Source organism: Balaenoptera musculus, chromosome 16 (assembly GCF_009873245.2).
Source record: "Balaenoptera musculus isolate JJ_BM4_2016_0621 chromosome 16, mBalMus1.pri.v3, whole genome shotgun sequence".
Taxonomy (NCBI): domain Eukaryota; kingdom Metazoa; phylum Chordata; class Mammalia; order Artiodactyla; family Balaenopteridae; genus Balaenoptera; species Balaenoptera musculus.
The window spans coordinates 22,812,426-22,834,908 of NC_045800.1; the positions used below are offsets into that span (position 1 = coordinate 22,812,426).

General features: G+C 40.6%; 1 protein-coding gene across 1 annotated transcript in view; it reads left to right on the forward strand.

The window, feature by feature from the left end:
• Positions 1 to 22,483, forward strand: part of SORCS1 (sortilin related VPS10 domain containing receptor 1) — a 414,532-nt gene that overhangs the window by 336,773 nt on the left and 55,276 nt on the right. Inside the window, exon 21 of the mRNA XM_036829279.1 lies at positions 19,874 to 20,060. Within this exon, the coding sequence (XP_036685174.1) occupies positions 19,874 to 20,060 (187 nt within the window). The remainder of the gene's footprint in view (positions 1 to 19,873; positions 20,061 to 22,483) is intronic.

Below are 22,483 nucleotides of genomic sequence, written 5' to 3' on the forward strand. Positions count from 1 at the left end.
AGATTCCCAGTAGAAGGTGAGATGGAAAGTGTTGGCTAAACATCTGTTGGTGGACTTACAAGCCTGGGAAGATAGAGCTTGGACTTCAGGGTCACCAGGTCAGCTGGGACTGATGATGTCAAAACACAGAGAGAAGGGACGTATAAAGAAGACATACAATATTCTGTGTCTTTTGTTCCCTTGAGTTATTTGACAATATCTGAGGGATACAGACAAAATAGAAAGTAGTCAGTTAAGAGGATGTGAAGTCAAATATAGTTTTTAGAAGTATTACATTTGGGGGAGATAAAAAATTTGAGTTTAGGGACTATCAAGAGGAAAGCCCTGGTGAACGATACAAGACTAGGTTCTGGAGACTCCTGGAAAGCTCTATGCTAGGAGTAAGGACAAAACAGAATTAGACCAGACTCTCTACACCCTGAAATCCCAACTGACGTTATTTCAGTCTTTGAAGGGTTAGAGTGATTTTCCCCCATTTTAAATGTCTGTCAGAAGCTATAACAAATCCTCTTTAGGAAAATAACATACATCAGAGGCCTTACTTGTTTTTTGCATATAAAATTTGGGGTGTTTAAATAATTACAGATATATCAAGAAACAGGACCAAGAACAGGAAAAAAGCAACAGAAGAAAGAACAGTTGCCTGAGATATGATTAATATGTTTATGAATATGGGATAAGATATAAAATTTAACCCCACAGCAGTCATCAATAGGAGGCAGTAAGCAAATGGAAGTTATAGAAAATAAAGATATAATTACTGATATTGATCAACATTAGCATGGAGAAATAAATGCCAGTACACATAAAATGGAATACCATACAACAATGAAAAACAGCAAACTATTGCTACATACAGAAATGTGAATGAATCTCATAGCTAATATTGAGCTAAAGAAATCAGACTGAAAAAAATGCATATTATGTGAGCCTACTTAATTAATCTGCAAAAAATAGGCAAAACTGATTTATGGTGATAGAAATGAGAAGAATTATTACCTTTGAAGGGGGAGTGGAAGGGAGGGTTTTGGTGGTATTAGCAATTTTAAATTTCTTGGTGATTTATAAATGCATTCACTTTGTAAAATTCAAGTTGTATATTTAATGATATGCATATTTTTATGTGTACTGTATTCAACAAAAAGCTTACTTAAAAATCACTTTAGAAATTCAAATAAAACACTTAGTATTTAGGTCATTAAACAATAAGGAAAAAGAAAACTGTTAGGGAGGGAATTCATTTTCCAGGCCAATCCTATATCCTATGATGAAGGTGAAGGTCCCTTTCCCAGAGACATAAGGAACCTCATTATGATACTCAGAAGAACATCATCTTCTGAAGCAGCAGATGTCAATGCTGGAGCAGGATTCAGAATTTAGATGTTTATTTCATTTTGAAGAATACAGTAGAGCAAGATCTGAAACAAGAAATCAGGCCTGCTCAGCTCCAACCTCTGTACACCCTCTAGGGACAGAGGCCAGACTCTCATCTGTTCAGTGTTGCTTTCCATGTAACCAAGATGATCAGGCGTCTCAAACTTGGCTGGGTGACGTGGGAGCAGCTTGGGGAATCTGGTTCTAAGATGTGTAAATTCATGCCTTCTGGGCACAAAAAGGGGGAAAAAAATAACGAGTGAGTTCATTCCACTCGAATGGGCAAAGCTACAGCAGCAGGGATAAGTCTGCTGCCTTCACCTGTCAGAATTGGCCCCTTGATGCTCTTGCCTCCTAGTACAAAGCACCAAGCCCTAAAGACTGTCCCCATGTCAAGAGGCCCTGGAGACCTCACATTTGATTGTGAGATCCTGTGCTAATGAGTCGCAAGCTCACCTTACAGAAACAACCTCAGTTTCTCTACTAATCTCTGGACTATATATGTAGGCATGGCTGAGGTGTGTGATAAACAATGCAGAATACAGGACAGCAGAGTGTCTCAGAGAAGCTGAGGAGCGCTGCAAGTTGACACGATAATAATGCAGATGTCTAACATTGATTGAGCACTAACTGTGGTCCAGTTTGTGAGTGTTTCATGGATTGTCTCATTTAGATCCCACTGCAGCCCTATGCGAGTAAGTATTGATATTATCTTTATCATTTTATAGATGGCACAGCCGAAGCACAGAAAGGCAGAGTAACTCACCTAAGATCACACAGCTACTAAGTAATGGAGCCAGGAGTCAAATCCAGGATCTATGTTCTCCTGCCTTGCTACTGCTTCTCTGTGGCGGAAACAACCATTTTCTGGCAAAGAACTTCATGTATTTCCTAAGGCTCTCTAGAGATGCTTGGCAGGAGTAACAAAGATCAAGGGGTAGAAAGAACAGGCAAAATTATCTACGCCCAAGCCAGTCTGCGCTGTGGCTGCTGCTGTATTCTTAGACACTCGTCAGTATGTAAATCAAGAGTTTCCTCCTGGATTTTCTGAGAATATTCATGGCTTGAGATCAGCTTGTTGAAAACCATTTCAGCAAAGAGAGAGGCCAAATCCTCCTCTTTGCAATTTATTGAATGACTACAGTGTATCTAGTGCTGTTTTATCCACTCTAAAGAAAGTTGGAAAACAGGATATGAATGCAGTACTCAAGGACATTAACATCCATGTGTACCAAACTTCTCCTGAGTCTTAGGTATGAATTAGGTTATAATATTGCTAAATTAAATTTAAAACCCAAACAAACAAAAACTCCTGACATGTGCCACTGGTAATACATGGGTTCTCTACATCCTTCTCAAAATTTCTATGAGTTCACTTCTCATTTGAATTTGTTGCTCCTAAATTTACTTTGAATAGAGTATCTGATTTGCCCCCATACCTAGTGCCAATTCTTTATAACAATAGGGATATTAATGCCATGCTTCTGATGCCCCTAAAGCAGCAAGTCCTCCAGGTGCCAAAGGGACCAAGAGGTCCCTGCTACATTTTGATATGGCACCGTAGTGTGATTAATGAGATGTGGGCAGAAGACTCTCCAAGCCAGTATAATATTTTATCATTTGGGCACCAAAGATCATGCTCCTGTGTCTCATGGTTTATTCCTGGTTCAATTTTCTCCTCTAGACTTGTCTTCTGTCTGCGAGGCTAGGTTGGACTGGGGACTGATGCAATGCCCCCGCCTTTCTTTGTCCCCAGTTACTTACATACAAACCCCTCCGTGTAGGCTCCATCTCCTATGCGTATCAACTAAAGCATTAGAGACCTGAGGAGTCAACCGTTCCACCAACTAGTTAGATATGTGTGTTTATTTGTTCTTCAACAAATATTTTACTGAGTTCCAATTTTATGTCATGTACTTTTCATTTATGAGTAGACATATTTCAGCTTGTGGAACTACATGTTTTGGGTTAACTAGGACCTCTGCTGTATCAAGTTTTAAGTAAAAATCTAAACACACAAAATGGAAAATACTAAATATTTTGTATTCATTCAAAACAAAAAGAAAATTAATTTACTTAATTAAATTATAATAATGATCTATATTAGATTATTATAGATATCTATATCTATATTACTAATCTATAATAGCAGTCATCTCTTTTTGGCATCTCCCAATAAGTGATCAGTATTATTAAGATAGGAATCATATCCTGCCTGATTGCAGCTCTAGCATCTCTGCTTACCGTGCCTACAATATTGATAGGAACTCAATAAATGTGTGTGGATTTGGATAGGCTTCCCCAAAGAATGTAGAGATAAAGTCTAAACTTAAAAGGAAAAAGGCTCTTAAAATTTGAATAACATCCCAAACATGTTAAAGTCTTCATCTGAAATCCAAATCCCTTCCTATATTCTGTTCTAGTGCATGTCCTAATTCTAACATAAGAATATCAATGGAAACCTTGCTAAAACCAGAGCAAAGAAGAGAACTTCTTATTGACTGAAGATAATCAAACGCTAAGTACACTGATGCCAACTTGTAACTCCATGTACGATAGGATGTGCGTGAGCCAAAATTTTGCAGATTTGACAAATGCAGGAAATGGAATCCCTTTTTGTAAATAGCATGTGAGCCCACCCCCACATCTAGGTGACACAATGACATCATAACACAAGTCCTTCAAAATCCTACAGCTTGGTTACTCAGAGAACCGCATAATTCTGTTGAAGTTGATGAAAAGCTCCCGTGTTGGGAACCCCATCCCTACTGCTTTGAGGATTCTCTCCAAATTTACCGTAATAAAAGAATCTTCATTAGAAGCAACAAGGCAAAGGAGCCAGTCTTGCTTCCATCCCAGACTCACTCATTATGGCAGATCCAAGAACACACACACATGCACACACACACTCACACTCACACTATGCATTTATGCATCACTGTTTTCTTAAGGACAAAGAACATTGATCCAGGGACCAACCAAGAAGGGAGAGGAGGAATCCATGAAGTTGTGTTTAAGAAGCCGAACATTTTACATTTTACGACACCTGAATTTTAGGGAGCCAATCGAAGGTGTTTTGCAGTGAGACCCCAGCAATGAGAGGTAGCATCTCTGTCTGAAGATTTGCTTAAGATGGATGTCCTCTGGACCACTAGTGAGCACCTAGTGAGTCTATAGACTTTCAATGTGATAACTCGGCTTTCTAGAGAAATCCAATGTGAGAACCTGAAGGCACAGGATGGATGGCAAAGGACCTAATCAGTCTTAAGAGCTCAGCAAAACTGATTTGGAAGGCATTCATTTGAGAGGACTGCTAGGCAGAAGTAGTGTCTGCATGTTATGGGAAATAATTAAATCTGTTTTAAATAGCTGTAAGAATAAAGAGATGCAATTCGCTGCATAATTTAAGACTTTTAAATTAAATCTGAGGCAAGGGACTAAAATTAAAAACTTTGATCCGTATGTCATTGTTTTAATACTTCAATTTACATACAAAGACTGGAACTTAATAAGGAAAATTCATGATTATAACTTCTTCTGTGAGATTTAACTGTGAAACGTGAAGGCTGTGTCCTCATTAAGTGGATTTCAATGAGCTGTAATTTCACATACATTGAAAGACTTACGGCCACATAAAAGTAACCACAGTGTAATAGCACTTCATAAATACTGCAGGATGCTGCCAGCCATCGGATGATAGAGAAGTTGACTTTTGATAATTTTTTTGTGTCTGCGAGACACTTATCTGTTGAATTGATAAAGGAATCTGATCTACTTTTTCATCTGCAGGAAGAGTTGGCATAAAGAGTTAGCAGGAAGTGTTAAGTCCAGGCAGGTGTCACTTTCTAAGCCAGCCCAGATCCATCTCAGAAGGTTCAGCTGTTTTCGTCTTCCACACAAAGGAATGGGAGCTGATTTCAGTGAGCCGTGGAGATTTAAGAGCTTTTCTTATGCATATATAATTCCTTACTCTGTTCAGCTTTATTCTCTTTGACTCTAGCAAGGTAATTGAGCCCTTCATTTCTTCCCCCTTGTTGCTCCGGATTAAAGAGGAAAGAAGGAAATGAGGCAGGCAATATAGGTTGTCTTTAAGAGGGCTGATGCCTGAAGTTCAGGTTGTATTCAGGTTAGCAGTTCTCTCTAAGGCTCCACTTTTCTCTCTCCTCAATACTGGTCCATGTGCGTTGGTGTATTTCTATTCTTTAGGGTTTCAGAGAATAGATGTTTGCAAAGAACTTCAGTCTGCCTTGACAAGCAAAGAGAGATACTTGGCTCATTACTGAGAGATCCAGTACAGTGAATATCCCAAGGGCAGGAGTCATGAAATAGTCTTCAGTTTGGATTTTCAATCTTTCTACCTGTCTGCCTCAGGGCCTCCAACACTGCTGTCCACCACCCCTTGAATCAGGGCTTCACCAAACCACACAGTTCTTGCCCAAGTGTGTAACTTCCTCAGGTTTCTGGCTTTGTACTTTGCCATTCATTATTCCATGGCTCTCTGTCTTACCAGCTCATTCCTCTGTGTAACCCACCCTTCACATGCAATGGGAAGTCTCCATCACGTGACAACAGCACTTGGATAAGTTCTGCATCTTCACCGAAGAGCAGAGATTATTTCAGCAGCCTGGAGGAATGTTGGAATATGTGTGGATGTCCAATAATGCCAATTACAAGAATAATAGAATTATGAAAACGACAGTTTACCTGGCCTAGAAATGACAACTAGGATCATCATCATCTGCCCATCTTTATAGCTAAAGAAATTGAGGTCCAATTGTAAAATGCATTTCAAGGGACATTCAACCAGGTCTTCTAACTCTCAGGTCACCACCTGCCTTCTTTAGGGCACCTCTTCCACATATAGAGATGTGGATTTCTATAGATCTCTGTAAAGTCACTTACATCTCATAACAACCTAATAACTTGGAAAAGTGATGAAGTGACATCCAGGGCAAGAAGTCAAATATCCATTTCATAGACAGGGTCTCATGACTCAATTAAGTCCACCAAGTGATGCTGGGTATAAAAATTCTGAAAGCTATTTGAAATTTTGACAGCAGAGCATAAAACAGTGTAATAATTTCAGTATTGCCATTGTTATTGTGTGTGTGTGTGTGTGTGTGCGCGTGTGCACGTGCACGCACATTATCATTGGTTAATATGGTATTCACCAGTGTAGCAATGTGATCTCTGTGTGGTACGATTATGAGCAATTTGAATTTTCTTCTTCCAAATTTTATGCATGTTCTACAGTTTTCTCGAAGAATTCATCATGGCTTTTCTCTCTTTGTTCTTCTTTCTTCTAATGAGGTCAAAATATTTCTATTACATATTTTACTAATAGGAGAAACTCATTGTAGGTTTATTCCTAAAGGAATCTTCCTACGACTCTTTCTTTCAAAATGTAACTTGTTCTTATGACATACCTGAATGTTTACTTTTAGAGTGATTTTTTAAAAGTCATTCAAAAACATTTATACAATTTACGTTATTGGGCAGCCCCATAGTTTTCCTGCCAAAGGCTGCTGGGGTGACTCCTGAAGCCACCATGTAGCGGTAACAGTATAGCAATGCCCTTTACCACCTAAAAATGGTTTTGAAAGCACAATGGATCAAGGTTCTGACCTCTCTGTACCACAACGTCCAGATGGAGTAAGGAGGCCTTTGCTTATGGTCATTTATCTACTTACACAAGCCAAGTGTTCCTCCTGACTCATGGTGTTCTGTTCCATTCTAAGCCAGACAAGTACAGAAGACATAAAAATGAAATTTGGAAATTTGCTGTTCATTTAAACACATGGTGCTACAGCTTATATGTAAGTGAAGGATTAAACCATTTTGTGATGTTCTAATAGGAAATTCTTGGTCGGAACATTAGATCCAGAAGTATTTAGTTAGGCAAGTTCCAAGGATCATAGTCCTCAAAGAAGGGTCAAGCCATCTGTATTTCATCAGAGCGAAGGCGAAATACGCATCCAATCAAATTATTTGGTGGGTCCATAGCCTGGTCTCCCTGGCATCACTGGCCTTGTCAGACCTGAGTTTTTTGGTGAAATCATAAAACCCCATGGACTACCCTCCTTACTGTTGTGAATGTTCTCCCTTCAGGTCAAAGCATCCAAGTTTACTGTTGCCTTTGTTCCCAGAGAAGCCCGAGGTCTGCATATCTGGAGAGATGCCTGTGCTATTGAAAAGCATCTCCAAATAGGCAAGGGGAGGAGGTTGAGTCTATATTTTGCAATTGTGCCGATATCTAGATATCTTGGGATTATGTCCAGAGCTCAGTTTTGAAACTGAATAGAAGCACATAGGGAATGCTTCAAACCAGACAGCCAGGAAACACTCTCTCCCAGCTGATCTGGTGCGGCAGCCTCAGCTTTCAACAATAGTAGTGCCTCTTGGAAGGGATGTCAGAGAGGATCAAGAGCTAGGAGCAGAAGATGGGGCATGTGCAACTGCATTTTATCATAGACTGGTGTTGTCCTGTGCTAGAAGGACTCGGTTGACCACTATAAAATGGCAGTTCCAACATAGTGTCAGCAGTGGATTCCTTTTTACAGCCATCTCACTCTTTGTCAAACACTCATATCATGAGAGGTCTTCACAAATTGCGCTTTGTAGCTTCCATGGTGTTTTATAGAGCGTGGAGTATTACACCAGGCTCCTCTCACATCACTATTTAATGAAGAATTTGATCTGTGCTGGCGTTCCTCTAATGGGTTTTAGTTACTGAGGCTTACAAATGCTCTCTGGTTTTACATATCAGTCAATCCATTCTTCAGCATCCATCTAGGAATGAGCACATGGAATACTTTGAGTGTCTTCTGAACAAGAAGTAGTAGTGATGAACTTGGAGTTAAGAAGAACTTGGTTCAAACTAATCTTGTGACTCTAGGCAAATTTTAACAGTCTTTTAGGTCTGAGTCTTTTAGGGATGAAGATTCAATGAGGGAGAGACCTTCAAGATGGTGGAGGAGTAAGATGTGGAGATCACCTTCCTCCCCACAAATACATCAGAAATACATCTACATGTGGAACAACTCCTACAGAACACCTACTGAATGCTGGCAGAAGACTTCAGACTTCCCCAAAGGCAAGAAACTCCCCATGTACCTGGCCGTGTGGCTGACAGGGTCTTGGTGCTCAGGCCATGTGTCAGGTCTGTGCCTTTGAGGTGGAAGAGCCGAGTTCAGGACATTGGTCCACCAGAGACCTCCCGGCTCCACGTAATATCAAATGATGAAAGCTCTCCCAGAGATCTCTATCTCAACACTAAGACCCAGCTCCACTCAACGACCAGCAAGCTACAGTGCTGGACACCCTATGCCAAACAACTAGCAAGACAGGAGCACAACCCCATCCATTAGCAGAGAAGCTGTCTAAAATCATACTAAGTTCACAGACACCCCAAAACACACCACCAGATGCGGTCCTGCCCACTAGAAAGACAAGATCCAGTCTCATCCACCACAACACAGGCAACAGCCCCCTCCACCAGGAAGCCTACACAACCCACTGAACCAACCTTACCCACTGGGGACAGACACCAAAAACAAAGGGAACTGCAAACCTGCAGGCTGTGAAAAGGAGACCCCAAACACAGTAAGTTAAGCAAAATGAGAAGACAGAGAAACACACAGCAGATGAAGGAGCAAGGTAAAAAACCCACCAGAACAAACAAATGAAGAGGAAATAGGCAGTCTACCTGAAAAAGAAGTCAGAGTAATGATAGTAAAGATGATCTAAAGTCTTGGAAATAGAATGGAAAAATACAAGAAACGTTTAACAAGGACCTAGAAGAACTAAAGAGCAAACAAACAGTGATGAACAACACAATAAATGAAACTAAAAATTGTCTAGAAGGAATCAATGGGAGAATAACTGAGGCAGAAGAACGGATAAGTGACCTGGAAGATGAAATTGTGCAAATAACTACCACAGAGCAGAATAAAGAGAAAAGAATGAAAAGAATTGAGGACAGTCTCAGAGACCTCTGGGACAACATTAAATGCACCAACATTCGAATTATAGGGGTCCCAGAAGAAAAAGAGAAAAAGAAAGGGAATGAGAAAATAGTTGAAGACATTATAGTTGAAAATTTCCCTAATATGGGAAAGGAAATAGTCAATCAAGTCCAGAAAGCACAGAGAGTCCCATACAGGATAAATCCAAGGAGAAACACGCCAAGACACATATTGATCAAACTATCAAAAATTAAATAGAAAGCAAAAATATTAAAAGCAGCAAGGGAAAAACAACAAATAACACACAAGGGAATCCCCATAAAGTTAACAGCTGATCTTTCAGCAGAAACTCTGCAAGCCAGAAGGGAGTGGCAGGACATATATAAAGTGATGAAAGGCAAAAACCTACAAACAAGATTACTCTACCCAGCAAGGATCTCATTCAGATTCGATGGAGAAATTAAAAACCTTACAGACAAGCAAAAGCTAAGAGGATTCAGCACCACCAAACCAGCTTTACAAAAAATGCTAAAGGAACTTCCTAGGCAGGAAACACAAGAGAAGGAAAAGACCTACAATAACAAACCCAAAACAATTAAGAAAATGGTAATAGGAACATACATATCAATAACCACCTTAAATGTAAATAGATTAAATGCTCCAACCAAAAGACATAGACTGGCTGAATGGATACAAAAACAAGACCTATATAAATGCTGTCTACAGCAGACCCTCTTCAGGCCTAGGGACACATACAGACTGAAAGCGAGGGGATGGAAAAAGATATTCCATGCAAATGGAAATCAAAAAAAGCTGGAGTAGCAATTCTCATATGAGACAAAATAGACTTTAAAATAAAGACTATTACAAGAGACAAAGAAGGACACTACATAATGATCAAGGGAACAATTCAAGAAGAAGATATAACAATTGTATATATTTGTGCATCCAACATAGGAGCACCTCAATACATAAGGCAAATGCTAGCATGCATAAAAGGGGAAATCGACAGTAACACATTCATAGTAGGGGACTTTAAAAACCCACTTTCACCAATGGAAAGATCATCCAAAATGAAAATAAATAAGGAAACACAAGCTTCAAATCATACATTAAACAAGAAGGACTTAATTGATATTTTTAGGACATTCCATCCAAAAGCAACAGAATACGCTTTCTTCTCAAGTGTTCATGGAACATTTTCCAGGATAGATCGTATCTCGGGTCACAACTCAAGCCTTGGTAAATTTAAGAAAGTTGAAATTGCATCAAGTATCTTTTCCGACCACAGCGCTATGAGACTAGATATCAATTACAGGAAAAAATCTATAAAAAATACAAACACATGGAGGCTAAACAATACACTACTAAATAACCTAGTGATCACTGAAGAAATCAAAGAGGAAATCAAAAATACCTACAAACAAGTGACAATGAAAACACGATGACCCAAAACCTATGGGATGCAGCAAAAGCAGTTCTAAGAGGGAAGTTTGTAGCAGTACAATCCTACCTCAAGAAACAAGAAACATCTCAAATAAACAACCTAACCTTACACCTAAAAGAACTAAAGAAAGAAGAACAAAAAAACCCCAAAGTTAGCAGAAGGAAAGAAATCATAAAGAGCAGATCAGAAATAAATGGGAAAAAAATGAAGGAAACAATAGCAAAGATCATTAAACTAAAAGCTGGTTCTTTGAGAAGATAAACAAGATAGATAAACCATTAGCCCAGACTCATCAAGAAAAAAAGGGAGAAGACTCAAATCAATAGAATTAGAATGAAAAAGGAGAAGTAACAACTGACACTGCAGAAATACAAAGGATCATGAGAGATTACTACAAGCAACTATATGCCAATAAAATGGACAGCCTGGAAGAAATGGACAAATTCTTAGAAAAGTACAACCTTCTGAGACTGAACCAGGAAGAAATAGAAAATATAAACAGACCAATCACAAGCACTGAAATTGAAACTGTGATTAAAAATCTTCCAAAACACAAAAGCCAGGGACCAGATGGACTCACAGGCAAATTCTATCTAACATTTAGAGAAGAGCTAACACCTATCCTTCTCAAACTCTTCCAAAATATAGCAGAGGGAGGAACACTCCCAAACTCATTCTACGAGGCCACCATCACCCTGATACCAAAACCAAACAAAGATGTTACAAAAAAAGAAAAATACAGGCCAATATCACAGATGAACATAGATGTAAAAATCCTCAACAAAATACTAGCAAACAGAATCCAAGAGCACATTAAAAGGATCATACACCATGATCAAGTGGGGTTGATCTCAGGAACGCAGCTCTATTTACAATAGCCAGGACATGGAAGCAACCTAAGTGTCCATCAACAGATGAATGGATAAAGAAGATGTGGCACATATATACAATAGAATATTACTCAGCCATAAAAAGAAATGAAATTGAGTTATTTGTAGTGAGGTGGATGGACCTAGAGACTGTCATACAGAGTGAAGTAAGTCAGAAAGAGGAAAACAAATACTGTATGCTAACACAGATATATGGAATTAAAAAAAAAAATGGTTCTGAAGAACCTAGGGGCAGGACAGGAGTAAAGACACAGATGTAGAGAATGGACTTGAGGACATGGGGAGGGGGAAAGGTAAGCTGAGACGACGTGAGAGAGTGGCATGGACATATATACACTACCAAATGTAAAATAAATAGCTAGTGGGAAGCAGCCGCATAGCACAGGGAGATCAGCTCGGTGCTTTGTGACCACCTAGAGGGGTGGGATAGGGAGGGTGGGAGGAAGACGCAAGAGGGAGGACATATGAGGATATATGCATACATATAGCTGATTCACTTTGTTATAAAGCAGAAACTAACACGCCATTGTAAAGCAATTATACTCCAATAAAGATGTTAAAAAAATAAAAATAAAAAGCTATATATAACAAAAATATAAAAAAAATTTTTTTAAAAGATTCAATGAGAAACTATAGAGAGAAATGCTGTTATTATTTCTGGGACAGAAAACTTTTGAGAAATGTTCTCTCTCTTTTCCCTTAGTGACCATCAGGGGATGTTCTAGAACAATCTTAACTAGCACAACTCACGTAATAAGTCATATGCCAGAGGTCGGTCTTATTGAATAAGCACAAGGGGGATAGCACTTCTCTCCATGAACTCCTTTCCATCTGCTGACAAAATCTCTTCTTTGGAGGCCAGAGCAACATTATACCATAGTTATCTCCTTTTCTGTTTCTTCTTGAGACTCAGCCATAAAAAGCCTTGCCAATCTGAGTCTAAAGTTGCTAACCTGAGTCGCATACCCTGGAGTAGGACGTGCAAGGCAAAGGTGGATTATTTTTTGTTTTTCTAATTTATTTTATTGAAGTATAGTTGATTTACACTGTTATGTTAATTTCTGATGTACAGCAAAATGATTCAGTTATACACGTATATACATTCTTTTTCATATTCTTTTCCATTATGGTTTATCACAGGATATTAAATATAGTTCCCTGTACTATACAGTAGGACCTTATTGTTTATCCATTCAATATAATAGCTTGCGTCTGCTATTCCCAAACTCCCCCAACCCCCACCCCCTTGGCAACCACAAGTCTGTTCTCTATGTCTGTGAGTCTGTTTCTGTTTCATAGATAAGTCCATTTGTGTCATTTTTTAGATTCTACATATAAGTGATATCATATGGTATTTGTCTTTCTCTTTCTGACTTCCTTCACGTAGTATGATAATCTCTAGGTCCATCCATGTGGCTGCAAATGGTATTATTTCATTCTTTTTTATGGCTGAGTAGTAGTCCATTGTATATATGTACCACATCTTCTTTATCCATTCCTCTGTCGATGGACATTTAACTTGTTTCCATGTCTTGGCTATTGTGAATAATGCTGCTCTGAACATAGGGGTGCATGTATCTTTTTGAATTATAGCTTTGTCCAGATATATGCCTAGGAGTAGGATTGCTGGATCATATGGCAGCTCTATTTTTAGTTTGTTGAGGAACCTCTGTACTGTTTTCCATAGTGGCTGCACCAATTTACCTTCCCAAAATGTGGATTATTTTTATTTCATACTCCCCATCCTGCCCAAATACCTTTAGCCATAAGAAGAAAGACTGAAATGTCTGATTTTTGTTTCTGGCATTTAATGCCCCTAGTGATATCTTTGTTCAAATACTTGGTCAAAAAACATTAAAATAACAATAGAAATTCAAGACCAAAGTCGGCTGTATCTCATGATCAATCTAACCAATGTCTGTGTTACCTCCTGGTTATTTCCTATATACTTAATATTTAAATGTTTATAGTAACAGTAGGGATAAATTATTGTGTTTTGTGATGTTTCTTATGTTATCCCCTACTCCACCGCTTCTTTTAAATTTGGTGAAATCTTTATTGCCCCTCCTTTACTCCTCTCTTTTAACCCTGCTGATCTTCCTCTACCCCTCACTTCACTTCACCCCTGGGGTAATCAGTGTTAACAGGCTGGGTTGTTTTAACCAGCACATTTATGCTCATGCAAACACATACAGACTTACAGTACATATACTGTGTTATTTTATGCATTTTAAAATAGGTTATACTATAGGTATTTCACTTCAATGTAGTTTTTGCTGCATAAACTGTAAGGCACCTTCCAGGACTGAATTTCAGTAAAACCTGAGTCAGGCCCACCCTCGAGTTTTGCACGGACCAGCCTCTGACAAACGAGCCCAGTTTCTATCTGCAGTGGGTCCCTAATGCCTTCAGGTGGGTCTTGGAGTCTCATTTCTGGACTGAGGCTGTCAGTATTAAGTTACTGTAGCATTTGTTTTCCCATTTTTCTCTGAAACCCTGTTACAGGACCTGATAGGTTCACACACCTTTCATTTCTCAGGTTAATCTTGGCTTCATTGTGGCCATTTGATATATTTGTTTTTCTATTACAGAAGCCAGCGCTGCCCTTGGAGAATCCCTGTGTGGATTTCACGTGGTTTTTGTGCCTTTCTTGGGCACTTCTTTTGAGCTAGTACTCTCGGTTCTGTGTCTATATTAGGGCATGTGACTAAATGGCATTAGGTCTAAAGAATTTTATGTGACAGTCTAGATATTTCCCAGCCTAGGTTGTGTTTCGGGAATGACTTGTCATTAGATTGAAGTACCTCTTGATACACAAGATTTTCCTGATTACTGGTTATGAACGCCTATCATTTCCCATATTCTCTACCTTCTTCACGGCTTGAACATGACACTGCCTCACCAGAGGGAAGACATAAGGGTAGTGTATGGAGTTTACAACAACCCGTCTTTCCACTTATAAGCAAAAATATTGTCGGAGGGGGAAACGGTCAAAGCCAGGAATAGAGTCTAAACAAGAAAAGAAAGTGAGGCTTGCCTTTGTTATCACCTTTCTCTCACTCTAAAAGGCATTGCAAGTAAATTCCAATGAAAGGAACTCAACAAGGACTGAGCTGCAAGGATAAAGCTTAAACCACAAATCATCTTAGACCTGTTTTTAAGCCTCTTACTAGCTATGAGACTTCTGGCATCTTGTTTAACCTGTTTGTGCCCCAGTTCTCCTGGTATAGCAAATAGAAATAACATCTTCCCTTGGTGTCTCCCAAAGGTCCAAACAGCCAAATGAGGTAATATATAAGAAAGCACTTTAATGAACAAGCATGGTAGAAATGCACAATATTCAAAATTTATTTTTTCTTTTTTAAAATTTCAAAATGTATTGAACAGAAAAGAATCATCTGCAAGCACTGTGTTAGGTACTGAAGATGCAGGCCTTAAGGGTACATCTCAGCCCTGTCTACAAACTACCTTCATATTATCCAGCAACTCGTTTTCCTAGAGAACTGACCTTGACCGAGTGTGTGGTGGAACTTTTGTGATTGTGCACCAGTCACTAACAGTGAGTTTAGTTCTTCCATTCCTGGCTCTATGAATGCATCCTTAGCACTTAGAATCCTGAAACATCCTGGGAAAACTTTCAGCATTGTGCCAAGGTGGAATAGGAATGGCATCAGCTCGTGTTGTACTGTATTCATCTTTAGATGAATTCAGTCACAAGAAAACCTAACGTTCAACAGTCTGAACCAGTGGGCCTCAACCTTTGGTGCAGCCCAGCATCAGCTGTGGACCTTTTTCAGGCCACGGCAGGACCAAGCATCCTCCCCAGAAGTCCCGAACCAGGAGGTGGGTCTTGGATGGTAACTGGACATCAGCTTTTTTTAAAAAAAATATTTATTTATTTATTTATTTATGGCTGTGTTGGGTCTTTGTTTCTGTGCGAGAGCTTTCTCCAGTTGCGACAAGTGGGGGCCACTCTTCATCGCGGTGCGCGGGCCTTTCACTATCGCGGCCTCTCTTGTTGCGGAGCACAGGCTCCAGACGCGCAGGCTCAGTAGTTGTGGCTCACGGGCCCAGCCGCTCCGCGGCATGTGGGATCTTCCCAGACCAGGGCTCGAACCCGTGTCCCCTGCATTGGCAGGCGGATTCTCAACCACTGCGCCACCAGGGAAGCCCAACATCAGCTTTTTTTTTCTTTTAATTTCTGTAAGAGATTTTGATATCAAAGGCTGAGATTCATTGATTTCAAAACCAATAAACTATGGGAATCAATTTAGCAGGAAGGTGAATGTAATTTCCTGTTGCAGCTCATGTATCAATCTACCTATCATCTACCCTGAACTATCGCCTAATTGGCTTCCCAGAATACTTGGGCCTCCTTCCAGTGCATCCTTCATATTGTAGCCAGAGTGATCTTTTTGAATTAAAAATATTATCATGCCATCTTCCCCCGCACCCCTGCTTCAAACACTGATGTCTTCCCATCGCTCTTAGGAGAAAGATCGAAGTCAGAAACTTGGCCGCCAAGTCCTAAAATGTCATCGTCTCCCCTCCAGTCTAATTTCACATGTTCCTACTGTGCCTGTATCATTAGCTTCCTTTAACTGTGTCACCCCCTTCTGCCACAGGGCCCTTGCACACCTGGTTCCTGTTGTGCCCATTGCCTGAACCCCTCACCTCCATCTCTCTCGCTCATGTCCTTTGTTTGGTTAATTTCTTTCCTTCAAGCCTTCTCAGCTCAGATATCACTTCTTCCTGAAGCCTTTCTTTTCTTTTTTTTTTTTTTAATTTAATTTATTTATTTATTTTTGGCTGCGTTGGGTCTTCGTTGCTGCGTGCAGGCTTTCTCTAGTTGTGGCGAGCTACTCTTCGTTGCAGTGCACGGGCTTCTCACTGCGGTGGCTTCTCTTGTTGCGGAGCATGGTCTCTAGGTGCACCGGCTCAGTAGTTGTGGCTCATGGCCACAGCAGTTGTGGTGCACGGGCTTAGTTGCTCTGTCGCATGTGGGATCTTCCCGGACTAGGGCTTGAACCCGTCCGTGTCCCCTGCATTGGCAGGCGGATTCTTAACCACTGCGCCACCAGGGAAGCCCCTTGAAGCCTTTCTTGAAGTTCTCAATTTTCAGCTCTGTACTTCTCCCTGCTGTACAAGCTTACAATGCCATGGACCTCTGACATCATCCCCTAGAATAGCTTTTTATTTATTTTTGTGATTATTAAAGTCCATCTGTCTCACCAGTAGTTTTTTTGCTCAAGAAAGCCCAGACTACATCTGTTTTGTTTGGTTGGTTATAATTTACTTAGCAGCGTTTTCTCCATTTAGTACCTGACACAAGATAGACACCTAATAAATATCTGTCATTGGTTGAATTAATGAATGACCAGAAGAAAGAAAGAATGACCCCATTAAAGCAGGGCAGGCATGCCTAATCAAATGGTGACCTAGGACTCAGGAATTCTTCCCTTTGTCCTGTTTCTTATTCTCTAAAAGGGGTTGGTATCCCTGCCTGAGATGGTAATTGCAGCCCAAGGAAGTCAGAGGTTGATGATAGGTGAGCCCCAAAGTGATGCAGCTACAACTGTGTTAGGTTTTCCAAGCACCTGAGAGCCCCTGACGGCAAAGGCACGAGATCCAGTGTGTTCCACTGGAGTGGGCAAAGCTACAGCAAGCAGGGGTGCATCTGCCACCTTCAGCTGTCAGACTTGGCCCCTGGATGCTCTCTTCTCCTTGTGCAGAACACCAAACCCAGAGGCCTGCGTCCACATCAGGAGGCCTTGGGGATCTCACATTTTATTGGGGGATTCCATGTCTTTACCCACTGTGGCTCTCAGATGTGTGGTAAACCTAATGTACATATATCTGTATATCTATATCTCCATCCCTGTACCTGACCTAATATTCTAAAAGCCTGGCTCCTCCACTCTACTGGCAGCCCTACCGATGCACTAGTCCCAATGCCGTGAGGCTCCCTCCTCTCACCTGTGATGTACACAGAGCACATTGTCCACCGTGGAGAATTAGGAATGCTATCAGGCCAACAGACAGTGGACATCCAGACAGAACTTGGGAGGAGTTTTAAGTAACTGACAAGAGGTCTAAGTCCAGAGCCACACAAGGAGAGTGGTGAATACCAGACAGAAAGAGCAAGGCAAGGTAGACTCACGCAGTGGCAGCCAAAGCTGTACTTTCCCCAGTCATGGGGGTAGCTGCTCTCTCTCTGTGGAGGCCGAAGTAGAATCAGCTGAGAGGCGAATCTCCCTTCTTTCTTCTTGCAAATGGTGACCCTACCTGATGTCCACTCTGTCTCCACAAAGAACCCTACACCTCTCTTTCCCTCTCTGTCTGTCTCTCAACCTCTTCCTCTCTCAGAAACTATGTTGCTTGTTTCATTCCATAGATAACCTGGTTAAGCCTAGCTACTCCTGGTATTTCCCTGAGACACTTGTCCCAAATAACGTGAGTAGATTTTAAGGTGGGTTCTTCCTCCATGCCCAAACCCAGGATTGGCTGGCAGCAACTCTGTGGAAAATACAGAAAACATAGGAGGAAACTGACCAAAAACAGAATGAGAAATTGATCAGTCCAATTTGGTTGTCCAAATGAAGGACAAGTCAGCAAGAATGGCTGACATTTATATTTATTAGTAAAGGGAATTCAAGGAATTGCACAATGTCTGGGCTTGTGGATATTTGTTTCATAATTTTGAATGGAGTTTCTTTTTCCCACTCTAGGGGAGAATTTTTGCCCAAGTCCTTACTGAGGGTTAACTGCTGTGTACCCCCTCACACAATGCTTGGCTGGGCACAGATCAGAAGAGTAGGTCACATAGATTCATAGGATTTGAATTGCTTTTCCTTTCCCTATGAATTAATCTTTTAAATGTCAGCATTTTAAACTTGCCCTTTTCAAAAAATATGATACCATATGAACCTTACTTAATTGAAAATACATTTCTATTTCAAAGGTTTTTTGTTTTCTTCCCCACCCACAAAATGGGAAAAGCTAACAAAACAAGCAAAAAAACTTGTTAAACGATGGGCTGTCTGTGAGGGATGCTGGGTTTTGTCAGTTTTTCGAAGAAACTTTATTCCTTAAGAATCTCATCTAATTCCACAGGCTATTTTTTTTTTTTCACAGGTTTGGGATTTTATAAAGCAGACTTTGTCTTCTCCTGCCTACTAGTGGGAAATTTAGAATAATATGATTCCAGTCAAGCTTTAAAAGGGATATAGCAAGTCTTTTACAGCTGCATTGTTTTTACAGTCATTCATTTTGGTATCGAATTTTACAGATTACTGATTACTCACATGTCTTCTATAACAACCTTTGAGCTAAGATGGTAAGATATTAATATGCCCATTTCACAGATTAGGTAACTGAGACCAAAGGAGACTGAATGACTTGCATGAAGTCATCCAGCCGGTTAATGGGACAACAGGATTAGAGCTGGGAGGAGTTTACCCACCTATAATGAATGAAACCCAAGTCCAGAGCGATGGGTTCAAATCCCAAGACTGCTGCTAACTAGCTGTGGTAACCCTGAGCAAATGGTTAAAACATTCTTCACTGCAGCTTCCTCATCTGTAAAATGAACAAACATTGCCCACTTTTCTCTAGACTGAGATTCTGTGAAGAATAAAATGAGATCATTTTGATAGTACAAAATGCTGAAATGTAAACAAAATAACCATCATCATCTTAAACAATAATAGGGCTGAGTCCAATGTCATATCATGTGTAAGGCAAGGTGTCTTCTGTCCTTCCTCCAACACAGATAGGGAACCAAAAATAAAGAAGGGGATTTGGGGGTCCAGAACACATGGGAAGTGGTCCTTGACTATGTCAGGGAGGCTGAATTTTTTAAACTGTGTATGTAAATCTTTTATTCATGTGGATGATCAGACTGTAAACAGAGCCTTCAGAGAAACTGAATATCAAATTGGAGCTGATAATCAAACACTTAATTTTCCAAATCTTGAAACTTTTGGGAGTTGGTGCCCTTCAGATTTGGAGAGCGTCCATCTTAGTAAACTCCTGTCTGCCAAGGGATGTCACAGGGATCCTGTCACACAGACAGGTGCTCCCAGCTATAGGAGGGAACCAGGGCTGCCTTTTGAGCCCGGGGCTCAGGCAAGCCCCAACCCCTGGAGAAGCAGCAGGCAAGCACCGCCGACTCCCCTTCCTCTGATGTTGTCTTTCAGGGTGACGTCCAGAGGACATTCATCCAAGTGGACTTCGGGGATGGCATCGCTGTGTCTTATGTTAACCTCAGCTCCATGGAAGATGGGATCAAACACGTCTATCACAATGTGGGCATTTTCCGAGTGACCGTGCAGGTGGACAACAGTCTGGGGTCTGACAGCGCCGTCCTGTACTTACATGTAACTTGTATGTTATTACTGTTGTTGGTTTATGACATTTTAGATATTGTGTCCTTTTTAAAGATATAATCCAAAATTCCTTATCTAGAAGAAGCTCACCAGTTACCTTTTAGCATGAGGGGAAAGGAGAGTGAGAGAACCAAGTGGGGAGAAAGCAAGAAGAAACCAGGGTTTAGTTTTGAGTGATCTGGACTCTGGTTTGCTTCAGATTGTTCTCTTGCACTGACTCTGCCTCTTCCAGATGCTTCTGAGAGACGATACCTGTGTCTGTGCTGGGCCTGACCAGCTTGCTGGGCTGGTTGATTGAATATGAATTTGTTGGTGGGGGAGGGGGGCGGTTTGGGTTTTTTTTTTTTTTTTTTGGTCAGAAATGTTTGAGAACAATCCCCATTAGCACAAGTAATGGAGTTTCTCCCCATCTGTTTTTTTTTCTCTTCCCATGTTATATCTCTTTATTAATAATTCTTTTAGACTTTTGTTCCTTTTTTTAAAAAAGAGTATGTTTCCTGGACTTTGATCTGTGATAATTTGGTCCTAGAAGGTGGCATAGAGGGAAAGAGGGTAAACAATGTTAAGGAAGCTACATTTAGAAATAGTTTCAAAAAGTATTAAAGCTTTTCCCCCATTGAGGAGTTCAAAGGTGTCCTAATGAGACAATGATATCTCCTAAGCTGTGTTTGGTAAAAATGTTTGCCATGAATGCCTCTTATGCTTGGTGTATGGGTGTCCCCAGACAGGCATAGGACTTGTTTAGATTGCTGGATAAATGGCTTATTTTTAAATGAAAGTTAGCCCCTTTATATGAATGGTCACGTTCAGATTCCAAGTTCTAGGCCAGGAGTAATAAGGCTAGGCAGTATTCCATGCCTCTCACCTGACTTTTGTGCATTGAACCAAACTGAGCACAGAAAGTACCAAGCAGAATCTCTTTTGTTAAGCTGCTGTGATCCAGTGGGTGGATAAGACTATTTAGGGGTCCCCAAGAGATTGTTCCTTCCTGAGGTTTCCTGCCCTGTCAGTCATTCTTGATCCTTATTATCTCCTGTACACTCAGGACCCAAGTGCTTCAAAAAAACACACCTATCCTTCTTTGAGTTTAAACAGAGTTCTGCAAGAGTCCCACTCTGCCAGCTCCACATCCCCCTTTTCAGCTAACGTTTGTTAAGCTCTTACTGTGTGCCAGGCTCTGTGCTAAACGTGTTCTTTATGTATATGATCTTCCTTTTCAAAACAACCCTATGAAGTAGGCACTATTAGAAACACTACCTTACAAAGAACAGTGAGGTTCAGAAAGCTTAAATCACCCACTTGAAGTTGCAGACCTACTGTCTGGCAGAGTTAGGCTTCAGACTCAGGTCTCCCTGCCTCCAGAATCCCAGCGCTCGGTCACTAGGTTATGATCAGTGCCTGTGCTGGCTTGGGGTTAGAGGATCCAAGTCTCCATCAGCCCTTATTCGCCTCCACATCTTTGCACATCATCCCAAAGGCATGTGAACATTTAGGTTAGAGGCAGTGTACTGGCTGTACAACTACATAGGTTCCAGACGCATTTCCCAGGCTCTCTTCCGGCTGACTGCCGCTTTTCAGCTGTCCTAGATAGACTTCCCGGAGTTGCCTCTTACTAAAAGATAATCCCTCCCTATATATCAGTATCTATAAGGACAAAAGTGATAATATCCTAAGCCTAATCCTAAAATATTTAAAAACTACATCACAAACCTTGGTTATTAGTAACAAAAATAAATGGCAACACAAATGGCAGTACATTTGCTGAGAAGGGCTGCCTACCTGGCAGTTTATCATTCTGCGCAGCTTATTCTATAAGGCGGATTTTTGTTAAGGATCTACTCTCCTGAAGAATTACAGTTATTATATTCCATATCCCATATATGTATTAAACATCCCTGGACTCTAAGCATGTGTCAGTACTGATTGAAAATTCAGCAGCAGCTTTTCGTTTCAATTTCTCAGGGTTTCCCATGGTGTCATCCATAGCTCCCCATCCTGGTTGCCCTGTGGACTCTTCCTTACCTTACATATAATCATATCCCATGAGGGAAACTTGCCTATCCTGGTTCTCTCGTGGGCTTACTGAATCCTGGGAAGGAAAACAGCACAGAGTTTGCCTCTGCTTCAGATTAAGGGTTGCTGAAGCCATGACTTCTGAAAGAAATGAGCTGCTTTGTACACTTGCAATTTTTTTCATCTCATTAGCCTGATTGAACGGCTTAAGTGATTTGACCTTAACCTCAGTAGCAGGTGATTTGTAATGGAAAGTTTTGTGTTCTGATTTTAATTTTGTCAGACTCATCTTGGGTTAAGCAGCGGTTGGATAAGCAGGCCTCATGTCATGGGACCCCTTTCTAAGCCTGGTCTTGGGGACAAGAATTAGCTTTTTGTACTAACTCTATGAAAGCAGGATTATTTTTA